At 40.8% G+C, this 16,444-nt stretch overlaps 1 protein-coding gene across 5 annotated transcripts in view; it reads right to left on the bottom strand.

Annotated features, from left to right (window-relative positions):
• lrch1 (leucine-rich repeats and calponin homology (CH) domain containing 1) overlaps window positions 1-16,444 on the bottom strand; it is a 502,659-nt gene that overhangs the window by 279,642 nt on the left and 206,573 nt on the right. For all 5 annotated transcript variants that reach the window (XM_073046169.1, XM_073046165.1, XM_073046167.1 and 2 more), the window contains exon 3: window positions 6,080-6,206. In XM_073046169.1, coding sequence (XP_072902270.1) covers window positions 6,080-6,206 — 127 coding nt within the window. The remainder of the gene's footprint in view (window positions 1-6,079; window positions 6,207-16,444) is intronic.

The following is a 16,444-nucleotide window of genomic DNA, read 5'->3' as shown; positions in this document are numbered from 1 at the left end:
ACTGATCTGGCCCACACGAAGTCGCAGTTTGCCCAATCCAGCCCGTGACCTAAAATGAGTTTGACACCCCTGGTGTAGGGGAACAATTTGCATCCAGTGAACATTATGTCATTAGTAAATATGCAAAAAGATAGGTCTGGCCCATGGGTTAAGATTCTAAATTGGAGATGGACCAACCTTGATGGTATCAAAGAGGATATGGTAGGTGTGGATTGGGACAGGCTGTTTTCTGGTAAAGATGCACTTGGTAAGTGGGAAGCCTTCAAAAACAAAATTTTGACAGTACAAAGCTTGTAAGTGCTTGTTAGAATAAAAAGTAAAGATAACAAGTGGAGGAAACCTTGGTTTTCAAGAGATACTGAGGCCTTGATTAAGAGAAAAAAAGAGGTGCACTGCAGGTATAGGCAGGAAGGAATAAATGAGGTGCTTATGGAGCATAAGAAATGCAAGACAGCACTTAAGGAAGAAATCAGAAGGGCTAAAAGAAGGCATGAGGTTGCCCTAGCAGACCAGCTGAAGGGATTCTACAGATATGTTAAGACCAAAAGGTTTGCAAAGGATAAAACTGGTCCTCTGGAAGATCAGAATTGTAATCCATGCATGGAGCCAAAAGCGATGAGAGATAGCTCAAAGCAACACACACGAAATGTTGGTGGAACACAGCAGGCCAGGCAGCATCTATAAGGAGAAGCACTGTTGACGTTTCAGGCCGAGACCCTTCATCAGGACTTTTGCTATCTTTGCATCTGTATTTACTCAGGAGATGAACACAGAGTATACAGATGTGAGGCAAAGCAGCGTCAACTTCATGGACCCTATACAGATTACAGAGGAAATGGTGTTTGCTGTCCAGGGGCAAATCAGGATGGATAAATCCCCAGGGACTGACAAGGTGTTCCCTGTGGGAGGCAAGTGCAGAAATTACAGGAGCCCTAGCACAGATATTTAAGTCATCCTTAGTGACAGGAGAGTTTTTCAAAGTTACCAGGAAATTGAATGAGTAAAACAGTGGAAGGCAAGGCTTTTGACAAGGTCCTGCATGGGAGTTTGGCCAAGTAGATTCAGTCACTTGGCGTTCAAGATGAGGTAGTAAATTGGATTTGACATTGGCTTTGTGGGAGAAGCCAGTGAGTGGTAATAGATGGTTGTCTCTCTGATTGGAAGACTGTGACTAGTGGTGTGCCGCAGGGATCAGTGCTGGGTCTCTTGTCATTTGTCATTTATATTAATGATCTGGGGACAGGCGAGTCCTGGGCTGGACATCCTGCTCATTTAAGGAAGGTGAAGTGTCTCCCACAGCCTCTCTTTTTTGGGTGTAGTGATCGCTGCAGGACCACTGTTGATTTGGCATGCAGGAACTCACTCGCATATGACCTCTCTTACACTACTGTGCCCACAGCAACGCCTTCACCTTGTGTCCCTGTTCTTACTGAGTTTGCTATGTCACAACACGACTGAGTGTCCAGCAGTATAACTGGGCAGGCAGACTGGGCTGATCAGCCTTAGTTGACAGGCAGCATAGGAGAAGGTCAACTCCGATTCCAAATCAGATAGATGGGACTCATCAGCCAGCCAGTCATTCCAGAAGGAAAACTCCGATACTCAATCTATAGCTTTGTGAGCACCTTGTGATCAAAGCTCGTGGGAATCGGTCCAAGCACACCGATCTTCACTATAAAACTACGCAGTGCAGGCAGGAAGTAAAGTACTTCAACAATGGAGTTCCCTCCTGATCTTCGCAAGTGAAGAATGATCCAGATGATGATATGGTGAACTGCATCAGCAAATTTGCAGGTGACACCAAGTGTATTGGACAGTGAGGCAGGTGGTGAGTGATCTAGATCAGCTGGAAAATAGTAGATGGAATTTAAGTGCGAGGTGTTGCACTTTGGGAGGACCAACCAGGCTAGGGCTTACATGGTGAATGGTAGGGCACGGATGAGTGTGGAAGAGCAAAGAGATCTTGCTGGTCAGAAGAAACTACAGTCTGATGAAGGACAGGGAAACAGACAAGCCAGTTGTCTTTATTTTTCCCCCATTTTGTGGACTCTGCACTGATACTTGCTCTTGGATAATCTAATCAGAGCAACTGGACATGGACACAGGAAGCTTCAGGCAATGATCTGCTAAACCTGATTAATTCTCAAACAAGTAGCCATTTGTTATGTAAAGGGCATGGACTCTGAACTGATTCTTGTTCTGGCACAATCTAATCAGAGGAATAAACCTGAGACCATTTTCAGAGGAGTAGTTATGTTATGTAAAATGCCAGACCTACCAAAGAAACACAGAAACATAGAAAAACGACAGCACAAGACAGGCCCCTCGGCCCACAAAGCTGTGCAGAACATGTCCTTACCATAGAACTACCTAGGCTTACCGATAGCCCTCTATTTTTCTAAGATCCAAGTATCCATCCAAGAGTCTCTTAGAAGACCCTATCATTTCCACATCCACAACTGCTGCCGGCAGTCCATTCCATGCACTCACTGCGTAATAAACTTATCCCTGACATCTCCTCTGTACCTATTTCCAAGCATCTTAAAACTATGCCCGCTCATGCTAGCCATTTCAGCCCTGGGAAAAAGCCTCTGACTATCCACACAATCAATGCCCCTCATTATCTTGTACACCTCTATCAGGTCACCTCTCATCCTCCATTGCTCCAAGGAGAAAAATCCGAATTCACACACTCTATTCTTATGAGGCCTGCTCCCCAATCTAGGCAACATCCTTGTAAATCTCCTCTGCACCCTTTCTATCATTTCCATGTTCTTCCTGTAGTGAGGTGACCAGAATTGAGCACAGTATGCCAAGTGGGGTCTGACCAGGGTCCTATATAGCGGCAACATTACCTCTCGGCTCCTAAACTCAATCCCAGAGTTGATGAAGGCCAATGCACCATACGCCTTCTTAACCACAAAGTCAACCTGCACAGCAAGTTTCAGTGTCCTATAGACTCGGACCCCAAGATCCCTCTGATCCTCCACACGGCCAAGAGTCTTGCCATTAATGCTATATTCTGCCATCATACATGACTTACCAAAATGAACCACCTCACACTTATCTCGGTTGAACTCCAACTGCCACTTCTCAGCCCAGTTTGCATCCTATCAATATCCCGTTGTAACCTCCGACAGCCCTCCACACTATCCACAACACCCCCAACCTTTGTAACATCAGCAAATATACTAACCCATCCCTCCACTTCCTCATCCAGGTCATTTATAAAGATCACGAAGAGTTGGGGGGGGTCCCGGAACAGATCCCTGAGGCACACTGCTGGTCACCAGCCTCCATGCAGAATATGACCTGTCTACAACCACCCTTTGCCTTCTGTGGGCAAGCCACTTCTGGGTCCACAAAGTAATGTCCTCTTGGATCCCATGCCTCCTTACTTTCTCAACAAGCCTCACATGGGGTACCTTATCAAATGCCTTGCTAAAATCCAAATACACTACATCTACGGCTCTACCCTCATCACTGTGTTAAGTCACATCCTCAAAAAATTCAATCAGGCTCGTAAGGCACGGCCTGTCCTTGACAAAGCCATGCTGACTACTCCTAAACATATTATACATCTCCAAATGTTCAGAAATTCTGCCTCTCAGGATCTTCTCCATCAACTTATCAACCACTGAAGTAAGACTCACTAGTCAATAATTTCCTGGGCTATCCCTATTCCCCTTCTTGAATAAGGAAACAACATACACAACCCTACAATCCTCCAAAACCACTCCCATCCTCATTGATGATGCAAAGATCATCGCAGGAGGCTCAGCAATCTCCTCCCTCACTTCCCACTGTAGCCTAGGGTACAATCTGCTCGGTCCCTGTGATTTATCCAACTTGATGCTTTCCAAAAGCTCCAGCACATAATATCTGCATGCTCAAGCTTTTCAGTCCACTGCAAATCATCCCAACAATCATAGAACCATAGAACGTTACAGCACAGAAACAGGCCTTTTAGCCCTTCTTGGCTGTGCCAAACCATTTTTCTGCCTAGTCCTACTGATCTGCACCTGGACCATATCCCTTCATACACCTCTCATCCATGTACCTGTCCAAGTTTTTCTTAAATGTTAAAGGTGAGTCTGCATTCACCACTTCAACTGGTAGATCATTCCACACTTCCACTACTCTCTGTGTGAAGAAGCTCCCCCTAAAGTTCCCTTTAAACTTTTCCCTTTTCACCCTTAACCCATGTCCTCTGGTTTTTTTCCTCCCCTAGCCTCAGTGGAAAAACCCTGCTTCCATTCACTCCATCTATACCCATTATAATTTTATACAACTCTATCAAATCTCCCCTCATTGTTCTAAGCTCCAGGGAATAAAGTTCTAACCTATTCAACCTTTCGCTATAAATCAGTTTCTCAAGTCCTGGCAACATCCTTGTAAACCTTCTCTGCACTCTTTCAGCCTTATTAATATCCTTCCTGTAATTAGGTGACCAAAACTGTAAACAATACTCCAAATTCGGCCTCACCCATGTCTTATACAACCTCACCATAACATTCCAACTCTTATACTCAATACTTTGATTTATAAAGGCCAACGTGCCAAAAGCTCTCTTTACGACCCTATCTACCTGTGATGTCACGTTTAGGGAACTGGATCGGCTGGGTTGCCTCATTTAACTGGTTTGGACCAGTCAGTGTAAAGGCACAAATACACAAGGCTGGGGTGGTCAGAACCATGAAACAATGTTGGTCACAGCCCCTTAAATGACCAGTGAGAAGGTGACCCAGGTACGTCAGGTGACCTTGAGCCAATGGGATGGAGATCAAACAGTTCAATTGATGAGGAACAGTATAAGATTCAGGAGTTCCAAATACACAGGGGCGATAACTCTCCAGCAGCCAGAGACCTACCATTGCAGATAAGGAGGACCCCATGGACATATGGAGATCAGGACCATGAGGAATGCCTGGCCAGTGTAGACACCTTTCCCGGGTAATACCTTTTCTCTTTATTGACTGTTCATGGAGTGTCAGGGGTTCCAGTAGGGAGCACACAGGTAGACAAGAGTGTGAACCCACGTGTTTTTTAGTTGAAATAATAAAAATTACTTATCAGTAAATTCAGATTCTCTGTGCCTCACTGATAATTATTACAAGGGGTGATTCTTGTAACAATCTGGGAATACATGAGCATAATTCATTGAAAGTGACATCACAGGTAGATAAGATCGTAATAATAGCTTTTTATAAATCAAAGTATTGAGTACAGGAGATGGGATGTTATGCTGACATTGTATAAGACATTGGTGAGGCCTAATTTGGAATATTTTGTGCAGTTTTGGTCACCTATCTACCGGAAAGATACAAGAAAGATTGTAAGAGTATAGAGAAAATTTACAAGGATGTTGCTGGGTCTGGAGGACCTGAGTTATAAGGAAAAATTGAATAGGTTAGGACTTTGTTCCTTAGAATGTAGAAGATTGAGGGAAGATTTGACATAAGTATATAAAAATATAGGGTAAACGCAGACAGACTTTTTCCATTGAGGTTGGGTTAACTACAACTAGAGATCATGGTTAATTGTGAAAATTGTTGAAAAGTTTTAGGGGAACATAAGGGGAAACTTGTTAACTCACAGGATCATGAGTGTGTTTAACGATCTGCCAGCACAAGTAGTGCATGTGAGCTTGATGTCAACATTTAAGTGAAATGTGGATAGGTACATGGATGGTAGGGGTACAGAGGGTTGTGGTCCTGGTGCAGGTGGATAGGAACAGACTGTTTGAATGGTTTGACACAGACTAGATGGGCCAAAGGGTCTGCTTCTGTGCTGTACTTTTCTATGACTATGACAATTTATCCAAGTGCAAATTTTGTCCAGGACGCAGCAAGTGATCGAAATATTGGGAACAATTTGCATCAGCCTGTTCCACATCATTGCTCAGTGTGAATGTGTTATACTTTTATATTTTACTCTTAGCTTAACTGGGGCAATCTTTGCACGTTGGTTTACCTCATTAAAATGTACATGAAGTATTAAAGAAAACAGATATTGGAAACCTGAAAAAGGTAGCGGGACCAAACTTATTAAATGCACTTTACAATAAAGGAATACATACCAGCTCCATTAAACACTTCAACTGTCCAATATCTTCTGGAAGCGACACCAACTTATTGTTGCTGACAACCAAGACTTTAAGTGGAAGGGCACAGATGCACAATGGCAATGTAGAGAGTTGATTTCGACTAGAAAAAAAGGACATATCCTTCAAATGACATCATTTCAGAATAAGCTTCACTTAAATTACAATTGCTTAGTTTTGATCTTATTACAGACTTTATTTTAACCTCTCATTCATTGAACAGATAAGTTTTGATTGCTACATCACCTTCTACTAAAACTGTAAGACTAGCTCCATAAATAATTTCATGTCATATATCTTGCCTTTTTTCTAATGGGTTAGTGTACAATCTTTTCATAGTTTAGTATCTCAATTTACAGCTTTTTAAGTTGCATCTAAAGGAATAGACACATTTTAAAATATAGAACTATTTAAAGAGTTCACAACTTGACAGTTTTATGTGATTCATCCATCTTAATACCCTGAACTTTTCATCAGCAACAAACCTCCCCTCACCCAGATAACTGTAAAATCGCTGTAAACTCATATCCAAGTTTTAACCTACAGCTCATTCTCAAGAAAATGAAGCACAGAAGAGGAACATTTGGCAGTTATCATATGAAATTGAACTACACTGTGGTTTGTAACAGAGCATCAGTTCTATACTTGTGATGCCTTTGACAAGAATGGCACTTACTGTCCATTACTAATGGCCCTTAAACAAACTGGCTGAACAAGAGGCAATTGGGTCTGGAGACTAAACTCGTATCTCAATTGGGTTGGCAGATTTTCTCTTCCTCAAAGGACATTAGTGACCCAGACAATTATTCTATATGCATGAATAAACTTCTCCGGCTTCCAGCTGGGTACAGGTATTAATTTTAACAGACATTTTGCCAACAAACTCTATCTTCATCAGGGATATTCGTCATATATGCTGGGAAAGCACTAGATCTATTGTTATGCACGTTTGGAAGCAAAACTACAAGATATCACCAACTTGTTTACCAGAGCAGAGAAGATAATGGCCCTTACACTTGATATTCATAGGGTCTTCTAGCAACCCATTTCTGCTGCACCACAGCAGTTCTTTGCATCACCATAAAAAATGTCTTGGGAATCATGTCTCAGCAAAAGAAGACATCAATGATGAAATTCACCACCACCGTAAGGGCAACAACACAACCTTTGGTTGATTGAGAAATGGGGTATTTGAAGTTTAACATCTCAGACCTGGTATAAAACTCATGGTTTACCAGGCAGTACTAGTCTCTGTCCTCTGGTCTAACTACAGTAGGCACCTCAAGGCATGGAAGAAATATCATCAATAGTCCTTCCTTAAACCCACTGGAAGACTAGCAAATCAACTTCAGCGTCTTCTTCTAGGTCAAAATCTCCGTGTTGAGACCCTAATTACACTAAGCAGGACATGTTGCTCACATCTTCAACATTCTGAAAACCTGTGCCAATCAACTGGTGGGTGTGTTCAATGACATTTTCAGTGTTCAATGCTCAAGAAGAGCAGGGTGAGTTGCCTTAACAACTATTGTCCAGTATCACTCACTGTTGAAGTGATGAAATGCTTTGAGAGGTTGGTCACGGCTAGAATCAACTCCTGACTCAGCGAGAACCTGACCCCACTGCAATTTGCCTAATGCCACAATAGATCTACAGCAGGTGCTATCTCACTAGCTCTTCATGCGGTCTTGGATCACCTGAAAAAATACTAATACATAATAGGCTGCTGTTTATTGAATACACCTCAGCGATTAATATAATCATTCCTACAGGTTTGAGCAAAAAGCTCCAAAGCCTCCCTCTGTACCTCCCTCTGCAACTAGATCCTCAGCTTCCTCACCGGAAGACCAGTCTGTGCAGATCAGAATAACACCTCCACCTCACTGACAATCAAAACTGGCGCACCTCAAGGATGTGTGCTTAGCCCACTGATCCACTCTCTCTATACCCATGACTGTGTGGCTAGGCATAGATCAAATACCATCTATAAATTTGCTGACAGCACAACCACCAGTTGGTGAAGAGAAGGTGTACAGGAGTGATAGATCAGCTGGCTCAGTGATATCACAGCAACAATCCTGCACTCGATGTCAGTAAGACCAAGTAAATGATTGTGGGCTTTAGAAAGGGTAGCCCTCATCAGGGTAGCTCTCATCAAAGGATCAGAAGTGCAAAGAATGAGCTCCTCAGTGTTGTCATCTCTGAGGATCTACTATGTAACTGCCTTACATAGTAATGCAGTTAATAACAAGGAAGGCATGACAGCAGTTCTGTTTCATTTGGAGTTTGAGAAGATTTTGTTTGTCACTAAAGACTCTTGTAAATTTCTAGATGTACCGTGGAGAGAAATCTAACTGGCTGCAGCACCATCTGGTGTGAGGGGGGAGGGGAGAGGGTGGTGAATTGCACAGGATTGAAATAAACTGCACAAAATTGTAAACTCAGTCAGCCCCATCATGGGCATTAGCATCCTCAGCATCCAGAACATATCCAAAGATCGACAGCTCAAAAAGATGGCATCCATCAACAAGTACTCCCATCACCCAGGACACAGGACATGTCTTCTTCTCATTGCTACCATCAGGGAGGAAGTACAGGAACCTGAAGGCACATACTCAACAACTGAGGAACAGTTTCATCCCCTCTGCCACCTGATTTTCGAATGGACACTACCTCACTAATTTTTTGCCTGCTTATTTAATTTTATATATAGAGTATATAGTGCGCACACGCGTGTGTGTGTATAAGTAAGAGAAAGTCTTATCCCCAAGCAGCGTCTGAGCCTGACAAGTTAGGTGAGGAGGTACGTTGGTCTCAGAGAATTAGAAAACCATCGGATAGGTTGGCCTATGTAGCCTGGGGAACAGGGCGTGATCTCTACTGTTTTGGGGAGCTATGTCACTGCTTTTTGTACCTAGATTGGGCTTTATGTTTTGCAGAAAGGGTTGGCGAACTATCTCAACGTCATGAGGACATGACTAAATTTGGTGAGGAGGAGAGTGTAATGGCTTCTCTGTGATGTTAACTGCTGAGGTGATGGTTTCTCAGTAGCAGATATGTTTGGGTTATGGCTAAAGATAACGGGACTTTAGAATTCAGTGACTATCCAATGGGAGAAATGTTATTCTTTCTTGTGTGTCTGGGATCTGGGGTTTTCGCAGGGTTTTCATTGAGGAAAGAGGAAGAGGAAGGACGCATGTGGAGAGCACTGGTAGACCACCAGACGGCATGTACTGGGATCCGAGGGCTCGGTGACATTTGGTGGAGATTGATAGTGGAGGAATGCCTACTGAGTGAGTGCCAACTGTGACTTTAATTTGGACCTTTTTTTTTCTTCTGTTTATTTTCATACTAATCCTATATTCAGATTAAGAGTCATAAAGTCTATCATTTAATTGCATATGGTGCACTGTCTGATATTTTGCGTTGTGGGTTTGTAATTGGGGGTACATTGCACAGCATCCACACAAAAATGAATACCCAGTTTGGTGGGATTGAAAGCTGATTCCCCTAGACGAATGTGAGCGGGCGAGCCTGAGGGTTACATACACACACAAATGAATAACAGTTCATTAGAAAGAATTTACAAACTTTTTTTTGCAACCCTGTTTTCCTGCATTTATCACTTACAAAAAGTGGTCTGGTCTTCATCTAAGTCACAATAATAGACAAACACAATCTGCCTAAACTAATTACACACAAGCAATTGTACTTCTTCTCATCAATACTGAGTATACCATTTAAACAATCACAGTCCAGGTTCAAAAAAGTATGTCACCTCTGGGGTAATGTCTTCAACAAAACCTATTTGGAGTCAGGTGTTCCAATCAATGAGGTGAGATTGCAGGTGTGGGTTGCAGAGGTGCCCTGCCCTATAAAAAACAGTCAGGTTACAGACAGAGCCTGCTCTTCTCAAGAAAGATCTCTTTATGTGCACCATTACTCCATCAAAACAACTTTCAGAAGACCTTAGAAGAAGAATTGTAGAGATGCATGAAGCTGGAAAAGGCTACAAAAACATTTCTAAAGTCATGAGTGTTCGTCAATCCACAGTAAGAGAAATTGTCTACAAATGGAGGAAACTCAATACTTTTGCTAGTCTCTCTAGGAGTGGGCATCCTGCAAAGATCATACCAAGAACACAGCGCACAATGCTGAAGGAGGTGAAAAAGAACCCAAGGGTAACAGCAAAAGACCCACAGAAATCTCTAGAACTTGTTAAAGTCTCTGTTCATGTGTCCACTATGAGAAAATCATTGAAAAAGAATAGTGGAGGAAACCACTGCTCTCCAAAAAAAAACATTACTGTGCATTTCAAGTTTGCCAAAAACCACCTACAATGCTTCTGGGACAATGTTCTGGGGACAGTTGAGGCAAAAGTTGACTGTTTTGGTAGAAATGCACACTACTATGTTTGGAGAAAAAAACTGCACTGCACACCAGCACCAAAACCTCAACTCAACAATGAAGCATGGTAGAAGAGGCATCATGGTTTGGGGCTGCTTTGCTGCCTTAGGATCTGGACAGCTTGCAATCACTGACAGAATAATGAATTCAAAATTGTATCAAGACATTTTACAGGAGAATGTCTCGGTAGCAGTCCATCATCTGAAGCTTGGATGATGCAACAAAACAATGATCCAAAACACATGAATAAATCAACAACAGAATAGTTTACAGAGGAAAAAATTGGGGGTTTGGACCAAGTCAGAGTCCAGATCTTAACCCAATTAAGGTGCTGTGCCATGACCTTAAGAGGACTGTTCATGCAAGTTATCCCGGAAATAGTGATGAACTGAAACAGTTTTGTATGGAGAAATGACTTAAAATTCCTTCTCATTGTTGTGCAGCAGCTACAGGAAATGTTTGTTGGAGGTTATTGCTGCTAAAAGAGATTCTATCATTTATTAAATACAAGGGTTCCCATACTTTTTTCAGCCTGGACTGCGGATTCAAGTGTTACATACCCATGGGTATCTTGTACTTGTCACGTGACCATGATGTAATTGAGGCTATGCTGGACATGAGGCAATGGTCTTGTGATGGTGGAGTGACATCATTTTCCCGCCAGTGAGAGGTCGTGTGATAGTTTTTTCAACAGGGTATAAAAGGAGAACCCCGCCCTGTGACGGGGGCAGTTCGTGGCTGAATTTGCCACTGACTCCATGTTGCTGAGTATTCCGATGTTATGACGCAGTTTCGTTTAAAAGTGGAGTTTTACTTTCTGTCTTAAGTCTCAAAGGTTATTGCCAGCAGTTTTGCTACAATACTGCCAGTTCAACAGTGGAGAATGAAGATTCATCGAAGTTCGGAAAATCCCGAAGGATCAGGAAAGTTGGTGTTGACGGTGAAACCGGTACAACCTTATTTAACCTTCATACAAGGAATTAGTAACCTGCAAGCTGAGATAACTCCTGCTAAAAGGGGCAGAAAGAGTTGGATGCAGAGTTTCGCCAAGGAAAGGTCAGTGCCTTTAAGCCGTTTCATTTTCTTCATCGTAAATCATTTGAACAAAGCATACTTCGACTGGGATCAGCAGTAATGCCACGAAGGAGAACTTAAATTACTTTCAAGGGAAGTCTCTCCCAAGGGACTGTGTAAACTTTGGACTTTCGCATTACTACTTCTAAGAACTGTTTTCACATTATCGCTTTAAGAACTGTTCAAGCTGCCGCATAGCAGTCGACTTACGGTTAAGTTAGTCGTTTGTTTATTTTTGCGTTCTTTTTAACAGCGTTTAATAAATGTTTTATTTGTTATGAAAAACCTGTCTCAATTATATATTCATTGTTGCTGGATCATAACATTTGGGGGCTTGTGCAATCTGAATCCATTTTTGAGTTTATATGCTTGTTTAATTTTTGATCAGTGTTTTGGAAAAGGGGAATACTCGATTCTTTTGTTTGATTGGCTAGTGAGTGGTATTTGGCAACAATGAATATTGGGAATTTCTGGAATCGCCTGATTCAGGATTATTAGCGAAGGTAAAAAAAAGTGATGTATTGGAGATTGCTAGCAGGTTGGAACTTGAAAGTATTTCGAAAGATACAACAAAGCCTGTAGTTCAAAGAAAAATCGCAGAATACTATATAGATTCAGGTGTGTTTGATGTATCGATTTTAGATCGGTTTCCTGTGAGTAAAGCAGCGATTCAGTTACAGTCGGATCGGGTAGCATTAGAAAAGTTGAAATTAGAAGCCACATTAAAACAGAAGGAATTAGAAGCTCACTTGGAATTAAGTCGATTAGAAGCTGAAAATAAAAAGAGGGAATTTGAACTTAAGATGGCAGAATTAAGATCCGAGAATCAGTCTCCTGGTTCTAGAAAAACGTTTGTTGTTAGTCAGGAAATTAAATTGGTCCCTCCATTTAGTGCAACAGAAGTAGAAAAATATTTTCAATATTTTGAAACGATAGCTCAGCTCTCAGAGTGGCCGAAAGAGAAATGATCAGTGTTGTTACAGAGTGTAATTAAAGGCAAAGTTTATACAGCTTTAACTGCTGAGCAAGCACTTGATTATGATACTGTGAAACTTCACATATTGAAGGCGTATGAGTTAGTCCCAGAAGCTTATAGAGAAAGATTCAGAAATTTGAAGAAATCTGTGGAGAAAACGTCTGTGGAATTTGCCTACGATAAAGTTGTGTGTTTTCAGAGATGGGTTTCCTCTAAAAATGTAAATGGGGACTATAATAAATTGTAAGAGCTGATTTTAATGGAGGAATTTAAAAGGTGCATTCCTGTTGAAGTAAGGACATACTTAAATGAGAGAGACACTGCTACATTGCAGGACTCTGCTAAATTAGCTGATGAATATGCTTTAATCCATAAGAATAAATTTCCTCAGGGCAGAACTTTTAAAAGGAAAAACAACACAGTGAATGAAGGTAAATCAGAAATTAAATCATAAGTTAATGAGAAAGGTAAGGAGGAAGGAAAACCTGTGAAGAAAAGACAGTTCGGTCCCATTTGTAACTATTGTTCGAAACCTGGTCACGTAGTAGCTAACAGTTTCCAATTGAAAATGAAATAGAAGGAAGCAGTCCCAGATGCTTGTGTGCAACATACTGAAACACCTGTAAATCCACAGGGTTTGATAAACACAAAAGAAGTTTTGTTAGAGTCTGACCAAGTTAAAGAGGGATATGATCATTTTATAACTGAAGGGTTTGTATCCTTGGAAGAAGGATCTACTCTGGTGCCAATAAAAATCCTTAGGGATACTGGAGCTTGTCAATCACTGATGTTATACAGTGTGTTAAAGTTTAATGATGAGCCTGACACTGGTGTGATAAATTATATACAAGGTAGTGGGAGTGCCTTTATGCCTGTACATTTCCATAAAGTGAATTTAAAGTAGGGTTAGTTACAAGACTTGTTAAAGTAGGACTACAGCCTAGCTTACCTGTGAAGGATATTTCTTTATTGTTAGGTAATGATTTGGCAGGTGGACAAGTTTTTCCTGAAGTGCATTTGATAATGGAGTCAGAGGAACCACAGATGGATTCTAACACAGATTCTTCCCGTGTTGTAACTCGAGCTATGGCTAAAAAGCTTGATGTGCAGAATGAGGTTGTTACCCATGACTGTTCAATTCAGAATTGGAGTTTTGAGGATGTGTCAGAAACTTTTTTACCCTCATTGTTTGAACAAGATTCTTGGAGTAAGTCTGACCATGAAGATTTGTCTCTGTCCAGGAAGAAGATGATAGCAGAGCAGAGTAGAGACCCTGAGATTATAAAATTAAAAGAACAAGCTCTTCCAGATAGTGAAATTGATAAGGTGCCAGTAGGATATTACTTTGAAAAAGGAGTGTTGATAAGGAGGTGGAGACCGCCTACAATTCCTGCAAGTCATGAATGGAATGTTGTTTACCAGGTAGTTGTTCCTAAAGTTTATCGAAATGAGATTTTCACTTTAGCCCATAGTGTGCCCTTGGGTGGACATCAAGGCATAAGGAAAACTGTAGACAAAATTTTAAAACATTTTTACTGACCTGGTTTAAGAAAAGATGTGATGATGTTTTGCAGAACGTGCCATACTTGTCAAATTGAGTGTAAACCAAATCAAGCGACCCCAATGGCTCCACTACAACCAATTCTAGCATTTGGTGAACCATTTTCTAAAATTATTATAGATTGTGTAAGTCCATTACCAAAAACAAAAACTGGGTATCAGCACTTGTTGACTATCATGTGCACAGCATCTAGGTTTCCAGAGGCAGTACCACTTAGGAATATAACAGCTAAAACTGTAACGAAGGCTCTTATAGAATTCTTTACTTATTTTGGGTTGCCTAAGGAAATACAATCTGATCAAGGCAGTAACTTTATGTCTGGATTGTTTCAACAGATAGCTTATAAATTGGGAGCTAAGCAAATCACTGCGTCTGCATACCATCCAGAATCGCAAGGTGTCTTGGAGAAGTTTAATTCTACCCTCAAGACTATGATTAGGACGTATTGTGTGGAAAATGAAAGTGACTGGGATAAGGGTATACATTTACTTCTATTTGCAGTAAGGCAGTCGGTACAAGAATCATTAGGTTTCAGTCCATTTGAACTTGTATTTGGGCACAGAGTTAGAGGACCTTTAGCTTTATTAAAAGAAAAATGGATTAATAAAAAAGTACACACTAATTTGTTGGACTATGTTTTAAATTTTAAGGACAGATTACATAGAGCTTGTAGTTTAGTTAGGGATATTTTAAAATTTGCTCAGGAGAAAATGAAAACCTGGTACGATAAAGATGCTCTGGTGAGGACATTTAAGCCTAGAGATAAGGTGCTGGTTCTTTTCCCAGTGCAAACAAATCCTTTACAAGCTAACTTTCATGGTCCTTATGAAATTGTGTCTAAAATTAATGATGTGGATTACGTGATAAAAACTCCAGATCATAGAAGGCCAACTCAACTTTGCCATATAAATATGATAAAGCCATATTATGAGAAACAGTCTGCTACTGTGACTGTTGTGGTCAATGATAATGAGTCTGATCTCCCTAGGAACATAATAGATGATTCATCTGAAACTCATTCTAAACCCAACATTGTTTCTGTCAGGTTACCAAACTCAACCATTCTGGAAAATATTGATGAGAAATTAGCACATTTACAGCCAGAGCAGAAGCAGCAGATGAAACAATTAATTTTTAAATATAAGGATTTATTTCCAGAAGTTCCTAGAAGAACCACTGTAGCTTCACATGATGTAGATGTTGGAGATGCCAAACCCATTAAACAACACCCATATAGGATGAACATGGAAAAATGTGAACTTGCTGAGAAAGAAATTAAATAACATGCTAGAGAATAATATTATTAGACCTTCTAACTCGAATTGGAGTTCACCTTGTGTCATGGTGCCTAAATCAGACAGTAGTATGGTTTTGTATGGACTACAGGAAGGTGAATGCTGTAACAATAACAGATGCATATCCAATTCCTAGACTAGATGATTGTGTAGATAAAGTGGGAAAAGCAAAGTTCCTTACGAAGATTGATTTACTGAAGGAGTATTGGTGTGTTCCATTAACGGATAGAGGTAGAGAGATTTCTGCGTTTATAACTCCATCTGGGTTATATAAATATAATGTTCTTCCATTTGGGATGAAGAATGCCCCAGATACTTTCCAGCGGATGATTAACTCTGTGATTCAGGGATTGAAAGATACAGATGCTTATATTGACGATTTAGTGACGGGAAATGATACTTGGGAAGCACACATCATTGTAGTGCAGAAATTATTTGAAAGGCTTTCAAAAGCTAACTTAACTATTAATATAGCTAAAAGTGAATTCGGACATGCCTCTGTAACTTACCTAGGTTATGCTATGGGTCAAGGTAAGGTAGCTCCTGTTCAGGCAAAAGTTCGGGCAATTTTAGAGATCCCTACTCCAACTGGGAAAAAAAACTCTCAGAAGATTCCTGGGAATGGTAGGATATTATTGACAATTTTGTAAGAATTTTGCTCATATTGCCCTTCCATTAACTAACCTCTTGAAGAAGAATGAGAAGTTTGTGTGGACAGTGCCTTGTCAAGAAGCATTTGAGAAATTGAAAACAATGATATGTCAACAACCTGTGCTCAAGGCACCTGACTTTGAAAAACCTTTTTCATTAGCTGTAGATGCTAGTGATGAGGCTGCAGGAGCAGTATTACTGCAAAGGAATGAGGGTGAGAAGTTTGATCATCCCGTAGCTTACTTTTCTAAGAAATCTCATAAGCATCAAAGAAACAATTCGACAATAGAAAAAGAATTGTTATCTCTTGTTTTAGCCTTAGGACATTTTGATGTGTATGTTGGTACAACTCAAAAACCACTTATAGTTTACACTGACCA

Source organism: Hemitrygon akajei, chromosome 5 (assembly GCF_048418815.1).
Source record: "Hemitrygon akajei chromosome 5, sHemAka1.3, whole genome shotgun sequence".
Classification (NCBI taxonomy): domain Eukaryota; kingdom Metazoa; phylum Chordata; class Chondrichthyes; order Myliobatiformes; family Dasyatidae; genus Hemitrygon; species Hemitrygon akajei.
Note: the sequence above shows the minus strand (reverse complement) of the source record. Positions and strands in the feature narration are given on the sequence as shown.